The sequence below is a fragment of the Scyliorhinus torazame genome, chromosome 5, assembly GCF_047496885.1.
Source record: "Scyliorhinus torazame isolate Kashiwa2021f chromosome 5, sScyTor2.1, whole genome shotgun sequence".
Lineage (NCBI taxonomy): Eukaryota > Metazoa > Chordata > Chondrichthyes > Carcharhiniformes > Scyliorhinidae > Scyliorhinus > Scyliorhinus torazame.
The window spans coordinates 118396735-118412646 of NC_092711.1; the positions used below are offsets into that span (position 1 = coordinate 118396735).

A 15912-nucleotide genomic window follows, 5' to 3' on the forward strand; every position below is an offset into this window, starting at 1 on the left:
TTTCTGGAAACATTTTGGTTGATTAGATATTTATTTTAAAAAATAACACAGTCTTTGCAATATAATTACCGAACACACCAATTCACTTATGATAATCAATGTTCACTACTGAATAATCATGACTATAATTATTGTTTTTTGCTATGAAATCAATGCATAGTTAATTTGGAAAAGGTACAGAAGGTGAAATGGTTGCAGGAAGCCACATGTTAAAGGTATAAAAGGGCTTCCTTGACCTTGTTACAAATGACAGTGAATACACTATGAAAATGACAATTTTATAACTAAATGTGATCACACCTGGTGCTTACAGTTTCCTACATTACAGCAGTTAATATATATTTCAAAAGTACTCCATTGGGTTTAAAACACTTTAGGAGGTCCAGTGGTAGTGAGGGGTTTTATAGAATTGTACACTTGTTCTAATTGTTCGCAAACTCGGATACATTACACTTGGTGTCCTCACCAGAATCATTAATAAAGATTGAGTCTTAATTTTGTGTGATAACCACAACATTGACACCATTTTGAAAACTCTGTGAAACTCCAGACGCACTATATGCACAATTATTTGTAGTAAAATACAGCAATTTGTTGTGGTTTAGCATACACCGTCTATAATTATTATAGGGGCAGCACGGTAGCATTGTGGATAGCACAATTGCTTCACAGCTCCAGGGTCCCAGGTTCGATTCCCGGCTTGGTTCACTGTCTGTGCGGAGTCTGCACGTCCTCCCCGTTTGTGCGTGGGTTTCCTCCGGGTGCTCCGGTTTCCTCCCACAGTCCAAAGATGTGCAGGTTAGGTGGATTGGCCATGATAAATTGCCCTTCGTGTCCAAAATTGCCCTTAGTGTTGGGTGGGGTTACTGGGTTATGGGGATGGGGTGGAAATGTTGACCTTGGGTAAGGTGCTCTTTCCAAGAGCCGGTGCAGACTCGATGGGCCGAATGGCCTCCTTCTGCACTGTAAAATCTATGATAAATGGTGCTGGAATCTCATTGGACTGTCACATCCAAAAGATTATTTGATTCATTCTGAAAAAGAAAACAAAATCGTCGAACGCTGGGATTAAATGGGTCGCTGTACAGAGAGCTGGCACGGGGAAAATGGGTCAAATAGACTCCTCTGTGCTCTAGCAGCCTTATGTACATGTAAAGCGAGTGGTAATGACCTGGAACCTACTGCCTATGTGGGTAGGAGATGCAGAGATGACGGAAGGATTTCAAGAGGAAATTGGATAGGCATTGAGAGAAATAAACCTGCACAGATTTGGGGATAGAACGGAGCAATGGGCAGACTGGCTTCCTCCACAGAGAGCCGACACGGTCTCAAAGGGCTGAATGGCCCCATTCCCCACTCTCCAGATGCTGTGATCTCAGGAGAGAAATTCAGCTGCTCCAGTCACTCCAACTAACTGGAGTCCCTCATCTCTGGTGTCATTCTATCACAATGGTTAGCACGAATGCTTCACAGCACCAGGGTCCCAGGTTTCATTCCCGGTTTGGGTCACTGACTGTGCAGAGTCTGCACGTTCTACCCGTGACTGGGTGGGTTTCCTCCGGGTGCTCCAGTTTCTATCAAGAAAACACAAGTCCCGAAAAATGTGCAGGTTAGGTGAATTGGATATTTTGAATTCTCCCTCGATGTACCTGAACAGGCGCCGGAGTGTGGCGACTAGGGGATTTTCACAGTAACTTCATTGCACTGTAATCTTTATAGTGACCATAAAGATTATTATTGTTAATGTCCTCTACACCCTGTCAAAGAACTTCACATCTTTCCTAAAGTGTGGGACCCATATATAGGTTAGCATTCCAGAGGGATAGAATTGAAAAGCACGGAGGAAATGTTCAACTTGTTTAGAACCAGGGTTCGACTACACTGGGAGCTCTGTCAACATTGGTGATCTCCATTTAGAAAATGGAAATAGAGGCACTGGAGAAGGTGCAACAAAGATTCATAATATACAGAACTGAGAGCATTTAACACTAAGGAAAGGCTGGGGCTGCTTTTTTCTGGAAAAGAGAAGACTGATGGGTGACCTGATGGAATCTTTAAGATTATGAAGGAATTCAATAATCCAATTGGAATTTCAGTAGACACCTCTTTACTCAGCGAGTGGTTGAGATGAACAGCATGAATCCATTGAACGTAAAGCTAGATACACACGAGGGCGATAGAATAGGAGATGCTAATGGGGGGATATGTAGAGGGGTGGGTGGCAGCTCATGTGGAACATAAATACTGACACAGACCATGGCTAACTTCAGCCAGTATGGGAATTTAACCTGTGCTGTTGGTGTCACTCAGCACGAACCAGCCATCCAGCCAACTGAGCGAACCGATCCCCGTGTAAATCTGTAATAATTCCTTAAATATTAGTGATTGCCTGTCTCCCACCATACTATTTAATGTAGTTTCCCAGGGCACCTCAGACAACTTGCCCCTCACACCCGGATAGTTTCCTTCTGTGAGAAGCACCAAGATAAAATAAACCAAACAACCATGTAACCACCATAGCCCAACTTCATGGCAATGTGGCATGATTTTTGAAGTTTCCAAACAGATATGGTAATGAAACATCTTCTAACCTCCAAACACCCTTTCACTCTTTGATCCTTGTGAAATGCGAAACCAGATATTCGCAAGAAGGCTCAGAGAGAATCAGCCCACTGGAGGCAAAGTCGTGAGACCAGCCAGTCCAGCAGAAGGAAACCCTCTGACCATCCCCATTGACCAACAGAATGAACAAAATGCAGTCCTGGATGTAATTGAGAACTGAAACAATAACAGCAGAGTCCAATCCCTGTAATCAGTTGTGAACCTGTCGGTGTCTCAGAAAGTGCGATAAATTACTAAATCCCTTCGCACATTGAGAGCAGGTGAATGGCGTTGCCCCAGTATGAACTCCCTGGTGTGACTGTAGACGGCATAACCGAGTGAATCACGCAAAGAGACGTAAACGGATGTGAGATAATGGGGATTATGGAGACATGGCTGCAGGATGACCAGGGATGGGAATTGAATATATTCAGTATTTAGGAAGGACAGACAAAAAGGAAAAGGCAGTGGAGTGGCAGTGCTGGTTAAAGAGGAAATTAATGCAATAGTGAGGAAGGATATTAGCTCTGACAATGTGGAATCTGTATGGGTGGAGCTGAGAAACACCAAGGGGCAAAAGAAATTATTGGGCATCGTACACAGACCCCAAACTGCAGTGGTGATGTTGGGAATGGCATAAAACAGGAAATTAGGCTGATTGTTAAAGTTTCTATAGGAATGTGAAGAGAAAAAGATTGGTGAAGACAAATGTAGGTTCCTTATGATGGGGAAATCGTGCTTGACAAATCTACTGGAATTCTTCGCAGGTATAACTGGTAGAGTTGACAAGGGAGAGCCAGTGGATACAAAGAACAAAGAAAAGTACAAAAGATGAAGTCACACGGGATCAGAGGTGAGCTGGCAAGATAGAGACAGAACTGGCCAAGTCAGAGAAGGCAGAGAGTAACAATGGAACGGTGGTTTTCTGATTGGAGGGCTGTAACTAGTGGTGTTCTGCAGGGATCAGTGCTGGGACTTTTGCTGTACGTAGTAGAAATAAATGATTTGGAGGAAAATGTAACTGGTCTAATTAGTAAGTTTGCAGACGACACAAAGATTGGTGGAATTGCGTATAGCGATGAGGACTGTCAGAGGATACAGCAGGATTTAGATTGTTTGGAGACTTGGGAGGAGAGATGGCAGATGGAGTTTAATCCGGAAAAATGTGACGTAATGAATTTTGGAAGGTCTATTACAGGGAGGGAATATACAGTGAATGGTAGAACCCTCAAGAGTATTGACAGTCAGAGAGATCTAGGTCCACAGGTCGCTGAAAGGGCCAACACAGGTGGAGAAAGTAGTCAAGAAGGCATACGGCATGCTTGCCTTCATTGGCCGGGGCATTGAGTGTAAAAATTGGCAAGTCATGTTGTAGCTGTATAGAACCTTAGTTGGCCACACTTGGAGTATAGTGTTCAATTCTGGTTGTCACACTTCCAGAAGGATGTGGAGGCTTTAGAGAGGGTGCAGAAGAGATTTACTAGGATGTTGCCTGGTATGGAGTGCATTAGCGATGAGGAGAGGTTGAATAAACTCGGTTTGTTCTCATTGGAATGAGGTTGAGGGGTGACCTGATAGAGATCTACAAAATTATGAGGGGCATAGACAGAGTGGATAGTCAGAGACTTTTTCCCAGGGTAGATGTGTCAATTACTAAGGAGCATAGGTCTTAGGTGTGAGGGGCAAGGTTTCGTGGCGATGTACGAAGCAAGTTTTTTTACACAGAGGGTAGTGGGTGCCTGGAACTCACTGCCGGAGGAGGTGGTGGAAGCAGGGATGGTAGTGATGTTTCAGGGGCATCTTGACAAATACATGAACAGGATGGGAATAGAGGGATACGGACCCCGGAAGTGTGGAAGATTTTAGTTTAGACGGGCAGCATGTTCGGAGCAGGCTTGGAGGGCCGAAGGGCCTGTTCCCGTGCTGTACTTTCCTTTGTTCTTTTGTAGCTGAAGGTAAGCATGCAGCTACAGCAGGCGGTAAATGGTATGCTAGCCTTCATTGCGAGTGGATTCAAGTACAGGAGCAGGGATATCTTGCTGCAATTATACAGGATCTTGGCACGACCATACCTGGAATATTGTGTGCAGTTTTGGTCTCCTTATCTGAGCGTGCAGCGAAGGTTTACCAGACTGATTGCTGGGATGGTGCAACTGACATATGGGAGAATGAATCAGTTAGGTTTGAATTCGCTGGAGTTCAGAAGAATGGGGGATCTCATAGAACCCTATAATATTTAATATAGGACTTGACAGGGTAGATCGGGCTGGTTTAGCCCAGTGGGCTAAACAGTTGGTTTGTGATACAGAAGAAAACCAGCAGCGCGGGTTCAATTCCCGTACCAGCTGATCCTAATACGCACCGGAATTTGGTGACAAGGGGCTTTACACATTAACTTTATACTTGTGACAATAAAAGATTATTATTATTATTAGATGCAGGAAAGATTTTCCCAATGGTGGGAGTGTACAGAACCAGAAGTCGCAGTCTGAGGATATAAGGTAGATCTCATATGAGGCCGAAGGTGATCAAAGGATATGGAGAGGAAAGGGGATTAAGCTATGGAGTTGGATGATAAGCCATGATCATAATGAATGGCAGAGCAGGCGCAAAGGGCCAAATGGTCTCTTCCTGTTCCTATTTTCTATGTTTCTATGTAATCCCTTCCCACACTAAGAGCAGGTGAACGGCCTCTCCCCAGTGTGAACTCGCTGATGTCTCTGCAGACTGGATAACTGTGTGAATTCCTTCCCACACTGAGAGCAGCTGAATGGCCTCTCCCCAGTGTGAATTCGCTGATGTCTCTGCAGAGTGGATAAAGCACGGAATCTCTGCCAACACTGAGAGCAGGTGAATGGTTTCTCCCCAGTGTGAACCCGCTGGTGTTTCCTTAAGTTGAATGAATGGCTGAATCCCTTCCCACACTGAGAGCAGGTGAACGGCTTCTCCCCAGTGTGAACTCGCTGGTGTGACTGCAGGCTGGACAACTGAGTGAATCCCTTCCCACACTGAGCGCAGGTGAATGGCCTCTCCCCAGTGTGAATTTGTTGATGTTTCCGCAGGGCGGATGAATCAATGAATCCCTTCCCACACTGAAAGCAGGTGAACGGCCTCTCCCCAGTGTGAACTCGCTGATGTGTCTGCAGACTGGATAACCGAGTGAATCCATTCCCACAGAGCGAGCAGGTGAATGACCTCTCCCCAGTGTGGACTCGCTGATGTGTCTGCAGACTGGATAACCGAGTAAATCCATTCCCACAGAGGGAGCAGGTGAATGGCCTCTCCCCAGTGTGAACTCGCTGATGTTTCTGCAGGGTGGATGAATCAATGAATTGCTTCCCACACTGAGAGCAGGTGAACGGCCTCTCCCCAGTGTGAACTCGCTGATGTGTCTGCAGGTGGGATGCTTGAGTGAATCCCTTCCCACAATGAGAGCAGGTGAACGGTCCCTTCCCAGTGTGAACTCGCTGGTGTGACTGCAGGGTGGATAACTGAGTGAATCCCTGCCCACATTTAGAGCAGGTGAACGGCCTCTCCCCGGTGTGACTGCGGCGATGAATCTCCAGCACAGATGGGAATCTGTATCCCTTCCCACAGTCACCACATTTCCACGGTTTCTCCATGTTTTGGGTCTCCTCGTGTCTCTCCAGCTTGGTCAATCAGCGGAAGCCTTGTCTACACTCAGAACATGTGCACAGTCACTCACTGTGAATGGTGTGATGTTTTTTCAGGCTGTTTAACTGGTTTAGGCTCTTTTCACAGTCAGTTCACTGGAACACTCTCACTCGGATGTGTGTTGTGCGGGTCTTGGTGCTTTTCCAGTCACATTCAAGTTTAAAATCTTTTGAAGCCGACATTTCGGACAAACATTTTCCTTCTCGCCGATGATATTCAGATCAGAAGGAATCGATTGAGTTTGTCACATTGAGACGTGATGTTTGAGATTTCGGTCTATAATTCCTCCTCTTCCAATATCCTTTAAAAACAATTTACAAAAGTAATCAGTTAGAAATTCAGAACAGACAATTCGAGTTCCTATGGAACATTATTTCCTCTCTCATTCTCCAAAAGCTGTAAATCTCCATCGCACACAATCTCCCTCCATTCTCACTCTGCTGTATCGAATATTCACCCTCCCAATTCTCCTGAAGGTGCTGATTCATGTTGATTGACAGATCCAAGCTCAGCTCACTGCTTCCTGACCAGAACACAGTGGTTATAATAGGAGCTAGAGTAGGCCATTCAGCCCACTGAATATGCTCAAATAGTCAATGAGATCATTGGTTGATCTACCTCAGCATCATTTTCCCCACACAATCCCCATATCCCTCGATATCTTCAATATCTAGAAACCTGTCAATATTTGTCTTGAAAATACTTGATAACTGAGACTCCACATTCCTCTGGGGTAGAGAATTCCAAAGCTTCACCACATCCTCATCTCAGCTTTCTCTCTATTTTCCTACCTGTTCCCCATAACACTCAACTCCATTGTCAATAAAATATCTGTCAAACTTGTGCTTCAATATATTCAATGACCCCCAGATACAACTGGTCACTGTGGAAGAGAAATCCAAAGACTAACAACCCTCTGAAGGAAGAGATGACTGGAAATTTATAACGGAGCTGCAGTCTTATATTACAAGATGAGAAATAATAATGCATTTACTTTATTACAAACATCTAATCATACATCTAATCTGTACCACGCAACAACATGAGACATATCTCTGTCCATTATTAATTTAATGTCCCCTGAAATGTCAGCCATCTCCTGGGGAACCCACCTCCTTTTTGAAGTAAATCCATTTTTGAAATAAATTTAGAGTAACCATTTTATTTTGCGATTACGGTGCAATTTAGCGTGGCCAATCCGGTGAGACCCATTCAGACACAGGGAGAATGTGCAAAGTCCACACGGACAGCGACCTGGGGCCGGGATTGAACCCGGGTCCTTGGCGCCGTGAGGCAGCAGTGCTAAGAACCAGGCTTTTAGTCAGTCAAATATATGCGTGAACCTGTTAAGGAGATGGGTGGCAGGAGTTGGAAACACTTTGTGGAGCCGCGAACCTTCAGGTAATTCTTTTTCTCCCAATCAAGGGACAATTTAGCGTGGCTCCTGTTTGGGCTCAAATCATCAATGAGGACTCTGATCTCTGGGAAGGAAGGAAACCCTGGGAGGTGGGTGGGAGGATTCACAAACACCGACTGGAGGCCCTAAACCCCCAATGAGACCCATTGATTTTATTGTCAGTCTGCAGACAGGAGCTGGAGAACTGAATCCAGGCAGAGGAGAGGGAGGGAGAAAAAACTGGGAGTGGAGGAAAGAAATGGTGCAGATGGTGAGATGGGTTTGGATTTCAGCCCAGGGAGGAGGGAGAGTGTGTGGGGCGGAGAAAAATGTTCCAGAGAAACTAGAATTGTCTGTTCAAAATTTCTATCCTGGACTGACAGTGATGACTTTTGTAAACTCCTTTACAGGATATTACAAGGGGAGGATTTACAGATGGAAAGTCAAATCAACCTTCACATTGGATTAGATTGGATTTGTTTATTGTCACGTGTACCGAGGTACAGTGAAAACTATTTTTCTGCGAGCAGCTCAACAGATCATTAAGTACATGGGAAGAAAAGGGAAGAAAAGAAAATACATAATAGGGCAACACAACATATACAATGTAACTACATAAGCACTGGCATCGGATGAAGCATACAGCGTGTAGTGTTAATGAGGTCAGTCCATAAGAGGGTCATTTAGGAGTCTGGTGACTGTGGGGAAGAACCTGTTTTTGAGTCTGTTCGTGCGTGTTCTCGGTCTTCTGTATCTCCTGCCTGATGGAAGAAGTTGGAAGAGTAAGTAAGCCGGGTGGGAGGGATCTATGATTATGCTGCCCGCTTTCCCCAGGCAGCGGGAGGTGTAGATGGAATCAATGGATGGGAGACAGGTTCGTGTGATGGACTGGGCGGTGTTCACGACTCTCTGAAGTTTCTTGCGGTCCTGGGCCGAGCAGTTGCCATACCAGGCTGTGATGCAGCCAGATAGGATGCTTTCTGTGGTGCATCTGTAAAAGTTGGTAAGGGTTAATGTGGACATGCCGAATTTCCTTAGTTTCCTGAGGAAGTATAGGCGCTGTGGTGCTTTCTTGGTGGTCGCGTCAACGTGGGTGGACCAGGACAGATTTTTGGAGATGTGCACCCCTAGGAATTTGAAACTGCTAACCATCTCCACCTCAGCCCCGTTGATGCAGACAGGGGTGTGTACAGTACTTTGCTTCCTGAAGTCAATGACCAGCTCTTTAGTTTTGCTGGCATTGAGGGAGAGATTGTCGCTACACCACTGCACTAGGTTCTCTATCTCCCGCCTGTATTCGGACTCGTCGTTATTCGAGATCCGGCCCACTATGGTCATATCATCAGCAAACTTGTAGATGGAGTTGGAACCAAGTTTTGCCACGCAGTCGTGTGTGTACAGGGAGTAGAGTAGGGGGCTAAGTAGGCAGCGTTGCGGGGCCCCGGTGTTGAGGACTATTGTGGAGGAGGTGTTGTTGTTCATTCTTACTGATTGTGGTCTGTTGGACAGAAAATCGAGGATCCAGTTGCAGAGTGGGGAGCCAAGTCCTAGGTTTTGGAGCTTTGATATGAGCTTGGCTGGGATTATGGTGTTGAAGGCAGAGCTGTAGTCAATAAATAGGAGTCTAATGTAGGAGTCCTTGTTTTCGAGATGCTCTGGGGGTGAGAGTAGGGCCAGGGAAATGGTGCCTGTTGTGGAGCGGTTGCAGCGGTATGCGAATTGCAGTTGATCAAGGCCTTCTGGGAGTATGGAGGTGATGCGCTTCATGATCAACCACTCGAAGCACTTCATTACCGCTGAAGTCAGGGCCACTGGTCAGTAGTCATTGAGGCACGTTGCCTGGTTCTTCTTTGTATTATGGTGGTCTTCTTGAAGCAGGTGGGGACCTCGGAGTGGAGTAGGGACAGGTTAAAGTTGTCTGCGAATACCTCTGCCAGCTGGTCCGCGCAGGCTCTGAGTGCACGACCAGGGATCCCGTCTGGGCCCGTCGCCTTCCGAGGGTTCACTTTCAGGAAGGCCAATCTGACTTCGGAAGCTGTGATGGTGGGTATGGGTGAATTATGGGCTGCTGGGGCACTCGACAGCGGATTGTTAGTTACCTGCTCGAACCGAGCATAGAATGCATTGAGTTCATTGGGGAGGGGTGCGCTGCTGCCAGAGATACTGTTCGGCTTCGGTTTGTAGCCCGTTATGTTGCTTAGTCCTTGCCACAACTGCTGAGAGTCTGTCTGTGACTCTAGCTTGGTTTGATATTCTCTCTTGGCATCTCAGATGGCTTTGCGGAGATCGTACCTGGATTTCTTGTATAGGTCAGGGTCGTCTGTCTTGAACGCCTCAGATCTGTCCTTCAGTAGGGAGCCAATCTCACGATTGAGCCATGGTTTCCGGTTGGGGAATGCACGTACTGCTTTCTTTGGCACGCAGTCGTCCACACATTTGCTGATGAAGTCTGAGACGGTGGTGGCATACTCATTTAAGTTGGTCGCTGAGTTTTTAAATATGGACCAGTCCATTGTCTCTAAGCAGTCACGTAAGAGATCATCTGTCTCCTCGAACCAGCACTGCACAACCTTCTTAGCTGGATTCTCCCGCTTGAGTTTCTGCTTGTATGCCGGGAGAAGGAGCACCGTCTTAGGGTCTGATTTCCCAAAGTGCGGTCAGGGGATGGAACGATAGGCGCCCTTGATTTTTGAGTAGCAGTGGTCAAGAGTGTTGTCGCCCCTGGTGGGACAGGAGATGCGCTGGTGGAATTTTGGCAGTACACTCTTGGGGTTGGCCTTGTTGAAGTCTCCGGCCATGATGAACAAGGCCTCCGGATGTTCTGTTTCATAGTTATTTATAACTGTGTATAGTTCGTCCAGCGCCTTCCTCACTTCTGCCTGGGGTGGGATGTAGACTGCTGTGATAATGGCTGAAGTGAACTCACATGGAAGATAATATGGGCGGCACTTCACGGTCAGGTATTCCAGGTCTGGGAGCAGTAGGTCGCCACGGTCGCCACATCCAAGCACCAGGAGTTGATGAGGAGGCACACCCCTCCACCCTTCGCTTCGCCTGATGATGCCGTGCGGTCCGCCCGGTGAATTGAGAAGCCTTCAGGTTGTATGGCACAGTCCGGTGAGGCAGGGGTGAGCCATGTCTCTGTGAAACAGAGCACCTCTGAGAGGTAAGTCTGGCGATAAGTTCATCCAGCTTGTTTTCGATCGCTTGGACGTTTGCCAGGAGTATGCTGGGGAGAGGGGTTTTGAAACCGCGTTGCTTCAGTCTAACCTGCAGACAGCCGCGTTTCCCTCGCTTCCTCGGTCGGCGGCTGCTGCTGGATGACCGGGATCCGATGGGAGATGTCAGCTCTTGTGGAAGGTAGGTGGTTGCGTCTGGCGGGGTCCAGGGCGCTGGCGGGGTCCAGGGCGCTGTTTATGTATCTGGGGTCGTGTCTGGCAGGGTCCCGGGCACTGGTTGAGATAGAGGGGTTGCTAGGGGGGCATGTTTGCGATCTGGATGGGTCCCAGCGTTCTGTGGGCGTGGGAATACCTTGCAGCGCGTTTGGGTCCTCGTGCGGGATCTCCGCCGTTTTGGGGGTCCTGGGTCGTGGGCAGGGGCTTCCTGAGGCAAGTTGGGCTCGGTCCCGTGGTCTGTTGCCTCCCTGGGCGCTCCTGGGGTCGGATCTTGAAGTAGGCCCGGTTGGGCCTCCACGTGGATTTTTCTTTCTTCCATCACCAGGTAGGTCGGGTTGTTGGGCGGGCGTCTCCGGGTCGGGTCGCTGGGCGGGTCTCTCGGGGTCGCGTTGGGCCGGGCCGGGTTTTGCTGTCGGGGGTCGGGTCGGGAGCTTAGGGGACTGGGCAAGGCGATCCGGGGGCTGGTGTCAGTCGTCAAGATTAAACAGAGTTGGGTAGCAAGGTGGCACAGTGGATAGCACTGCTGCCTCACGGCATCAAGGTCCCAGGTTCGATCCCGGCTCTGGGTCACTGTCCGAGTGGAGTTTGCACATTCTCCCAGTGTTTGCGTGGGTTTCAACCCCACAACCCAGAGATGTGCAGGATAGGTGGATTGGCCATGCTAAATTGCCCCTTAATTGGAAAAAATAAATTGGGTACTCTAAATTTTTTTAAAAAGATTTAACAGAGTCACTCCATTCATCAGGACCTCAATATCATTGGCGTGTGAATGTGGCAGAAGAAATGTTTGTCTGTTCTGCCTGTAGGAAAAGATTTTCAAGTTCAGTGTGAATGAAAAAAAACCCGATCCACACACACGTTACTCGAGTGAGAATGTTCCAGGGAACTGACTGTGGAAAGAGCTTTAACCAGTTACACAGTCTGAAAAAACATCACCCATCCAGAGCGAGGAGAGACCGTACACGTTCACTCTGTGGGGACAAGACACAAACTGATCATCAAACGTGGAAAGCGACAAGGACACCAGCAGCATGCTGAAACCGTGGGAGTGTGGAAAGGGATTCACTCAGTTATCCTACTGAGCATTTACCAAGATGTGGGAACCGAACTGGTGAGGAAGCGAGCCCCCTTTAATAAGGTTCAGGCTGCTCTATGCAAGAAAGAAGTTTAATTCGGGTGGTACACCCGGCAAATCTGCGGCTCACATGAGTCCAAAGACTTCCATTGAGACACTGGAGAAGGCAAACGGCTTCATTGTAAAGCATGGACTGGGGTCCATTTATCTGTATTGGGCAAGATCTACGTTCCCTGTGGGGTGGGATGGGTGTTGTGATAACCTCTATATAGTTTTTGATATTTTCTGATAAATCTGTTTTTCTGTGTGGGGATTAAGGGAGATTTTCTTTTTGAAGCACAATGTAGATATATGGGGAGGGCGGAGAGAGAAATTAGAGAGAGATATATTAATAAGACAGTGAAATCTGGAGAGCAGGATTGGCTTTCTTTTCTTTCCATCTCTGCTACCACTTTGCATCATCAATAAGACATTGGGACTCAAAGACTAATCCAGTTTGATGGACAAGTTGTCTCCATTCTGAACAATGGGGACAAGCTCCTCCCACTCATTGAAACATGGCCCCGACAAACATGACAAAACGCGCATGCGCCCTGATGCACATCCAATAAAGATGGCGGCCGTTAACCCGAGCCGAATATGAGGAGCTGCAGCCCCGCTCGGTACAAACTGAGTTCCGTAAATTTTCCGAGGTTTGCGACTCACAACAGCTTTACACAACGTTTCCGCCCACTCCCGCGATCTCTCCCTCCCTCCATATTGTCAAACGCCCCTTACCAATTTCCGATCTGAAGACAGCCCTTCTCCTTCACCATTACCCACACTGCGCATGCTTCAATCACAGCGGGCCCCGCCCCTCATTCACTCCGATTAGTTGGAGGACCAGCCGCTCCCAGTCGTCCTCCAGTCCCGCCCCTCCTCTTCCTATTGGTCCGGTGCTGCCGTCAATCACCCAGGCATTGTGACGGTTCCAGATGGTGAGAGCGGCCACAGGCTCAGACTGACTCACTGATTGCCCAATAATAACAGTGAGAGTCTCAGTGGGACAATCAGACAATAATAGTGGGGATGGGGCCCAGAGGATAAACAGCAAAGGATTCACTCACTTTGAGAGTAACAGACACAGTGCCTGTTCCCATAATAAGTCACTGATTAACAACTTCCTTACCTTGCAGGTCTGCTGTTAGTTCGGGAGAGCGGGACCTTAGAAACAGCGCGGGAGTTTGAAAAAGCGCGGGGGCTGCGAGGCAGAGGGGACCATTTAAAAGGTCGCTGTCTGGGTGAGGTAAGTACAGATTAACAACTTCCTTACCTTGCAGGCCCAGTCCATTTCAGCAGGAGCAGAGCAGGCTAGTCCATTGCAGCGGGGGCAGTGCGGAAGTGATTTCTGGGAGGTAAGTCTCTCCTTTAAAAACACTTACCTGGTCCCGTTTTCGGTCCCTCTTTGCTGTTTAAAAATTTTTTTTTTAGTGTTTAATGCGGGAACAGGAAGTCGACCCGCGGACTTCTGGGAAGACCCTCACCAATAAATTCTGGTGGAGAGGAAACCCATTGATGTGAGGTAAGTACCATATTTTATTATTTTTTTTTTTTAAATTAAAAAAATTTAATTTAGTTGTCAGCCAGATCTTGGTAGAAAGTCAGAGGGGTGGCAGGGAAGGGAGTGCAATGTTCCTCCTGCAGGATGTTTGAGGTGAGGGATGCCGTTAGTGTCCCTGCTGATTTTAGCTGCAGGAAGTGCTGCCATCTCCAGCTCCTCCAAGACCGAGTTAGGGAGTTGGAAGAACTTCGGATCATTTGGGAGGCAGAGGGGGTCATAGATAGCAGCTTCAGGGAATTAGTTACACCAAAGATTGGAGATAGATGGGAAACTGTAAGAGGGACTGGGAAGAAGCAGTCAGTGCAGGGATCCCCTGCGGTCGTTCCCCTGAGAAACAAGTATACCGCTTTGGATACTTGTGGGGGGGGGGGGGGACTTACCAGGGGTAAGCCATGGGGTACGGGCCTCTGGCACGGAGTCTGTCCCTGTTGCTCAGAAGGGAAGGGGGGAGAGGAGCAGAGCATTAGTAATTGGGGACTCAATAGTCAGGGGCACAGATAGGAGATTTTGTGGGAGCATGAGAGACTCACGTTTGGTATGTTGCCTCCCAGGTGCAAGGGTATGTGATGTCTCGGATCGTGTTTTCCGGGTCCTTAAGGGGAGGGGGAGCAGCCCCAAGTCGTGGTCCACATTGGCACTAACGACATAGGTAGGAAAGGGGATAAGGATGTCAGGCAGGCTTTCAGGGAGCTAGGATGGAAGCTCAGAACTAGAACAAACTGAGTTATCTCTGGGTTGTTGCCCGTGCCACGTGATAGTGATAGATGAGGAATAGGGAGAGAGAGCAATTAACCACGTGGCTACAGGGATGGTGCAGGTGGGAGGGATTCAGATTTCTGGATAACTGGGGCTCTTTCTGGGGAAGGTGGAACCCCTACAGACAGGATGGTCTACATCTGAACCTGAGGGGCACAAATATCCTGGGGGGGAGATTTGTTAGTGCTCTTTGGGGGGGTTTAAACTAATGCAGCAGGGGCATGGGAACCTGGATTGTAGTTTTAGGTTAAGGGAGAATGAGAGTATAGAGGTCAGGAGCTCAGATTTGACGTTGCAGGAGGGGGCCAGTGTTCAGGTGGGTGGTTTGAAGTGTGTCTACTTCAATGCCAGGAGTATACGAAATAAGGTAGGGGAACTGGCAGCATGGGTTGGTACCTGGGACTTCGATGTTGTGGCCATTTCGGAGACATGGATAGAGCAGGGACAGGAATGGATGTTGCAGGTTCCGGGGTTTAGGTGTTTTAGTAAGCTCAGAGAAGGAGGCAAAAGAGGGGGAGGTGTAGCGCTGCTAGTCAAGAGCAGTATTACGGTGGCTGAGAGGATGCTAGATGGGGACTCATCTTCCGAGGTAGTATGGGCTGAGGTTAGAAACATGAAAGGAGAGGTCACACTGTTGGGAGTCTTCTGTAGGTCTCCAAATAGTTCTAGGGATGTAGAGGAAAGGATGGCGAGGATGATCCTGGATAAGAACGAAAGTAACAGGGTAGTTATTATGGGAGACTTTAACTTTCCAAATATTGACTGGAAAAGATATAGTTTGAGTACATTAGATGGTTCGTTTTTTGTACAGTGTGTGCAGGAGGGTTTCCTGACACAGTTTGTTGACAGGCCAACAAGAGGCGAGGCCACGTTGGATTTGGTTTTGGGTAATGACCCAGGCCAGGTGTTGGATTTGGAGGTAGAAGAGCACTTTGGGGACAGTGACCACAATTCAGTGACGTTTACGTTAATGATGGAAAGGGATAAGTATACACCGCAGGGCAAGAGTTATAGCTGGGGGAAGGGCAATTATGATGCCATTAGACGTGACTTGGGCGGGATAAGGTGGAGAAGTAGGCTGCAAGTGTTGGGCACACTGGATAAGTGGAGCTTGTTCAAGGAACAGCTACTGCGTGTTCTTGATAAGTATGTACCGGTCAGGCAGGGAGGAAGGCGTCGAGCGAGGGAACTGTGGTTTACCAAAGAAGTGGAATCTCTTGTTAAGAGGAAGAAGGAGGCCTATGTGAAGATGAGGTGTGAAGTTTCAGTTGGGGCGATGGATAGATACAAGGTAGTGAGGAAGGATCTAAAGAGAGAGCTAAGACGAGCAAGGAGAGGACATGAGAAGTATTTGGCAGGAAGGATCAAGGAAAACCCAAAAGCTTTCTATAGGTATGTCAGGAATAAGCGAATG

At 47.8% G+C, this 15912-nt stretch overlaps 1 protein-coding gene and 1 pseudogene across 2 annotated transcripts; one reads left to right on the top strand and one right to left on the bottom strand.

Moving 5' to 3' along the window:
- Window positions 1-13604, bottom strand: LOC140419594 (uncharacterized). 2 transcript variants are annotated; one of them, XM_072503517.1, is made up of 2 exons: window positions 13455-13604; window positions 1-6577 (listed from the first exon to the last, which is right to left on the bottom strand). In XM_072503517.1, the coding sequence occupies exon 2, from the start codon at window positions 6222-6224 to the stop codon at window positions 5274-5276; it is 951 nt and encodes a 316-aa protein (XP_072359618.1). In that variant the 5' UTR covers window positions 6225-6577; window positions 13455-13604; the 3' UTR covers window positions 1-5273. The 2 variants fall into 2 exon arrangements, with proteins under 2 accessions (XP_072359618.1, XP_072359617.1); XM_072503516.1 differs by lacking the exon at window positions 13455-13604 and adding an exon at window positions 12920-12966.
- Window positions 13570-15912, top strand: part of LOC140419595 (uncharacterized) — a 21363-nt pseudogene continuing 19020 nt past the window's right edge.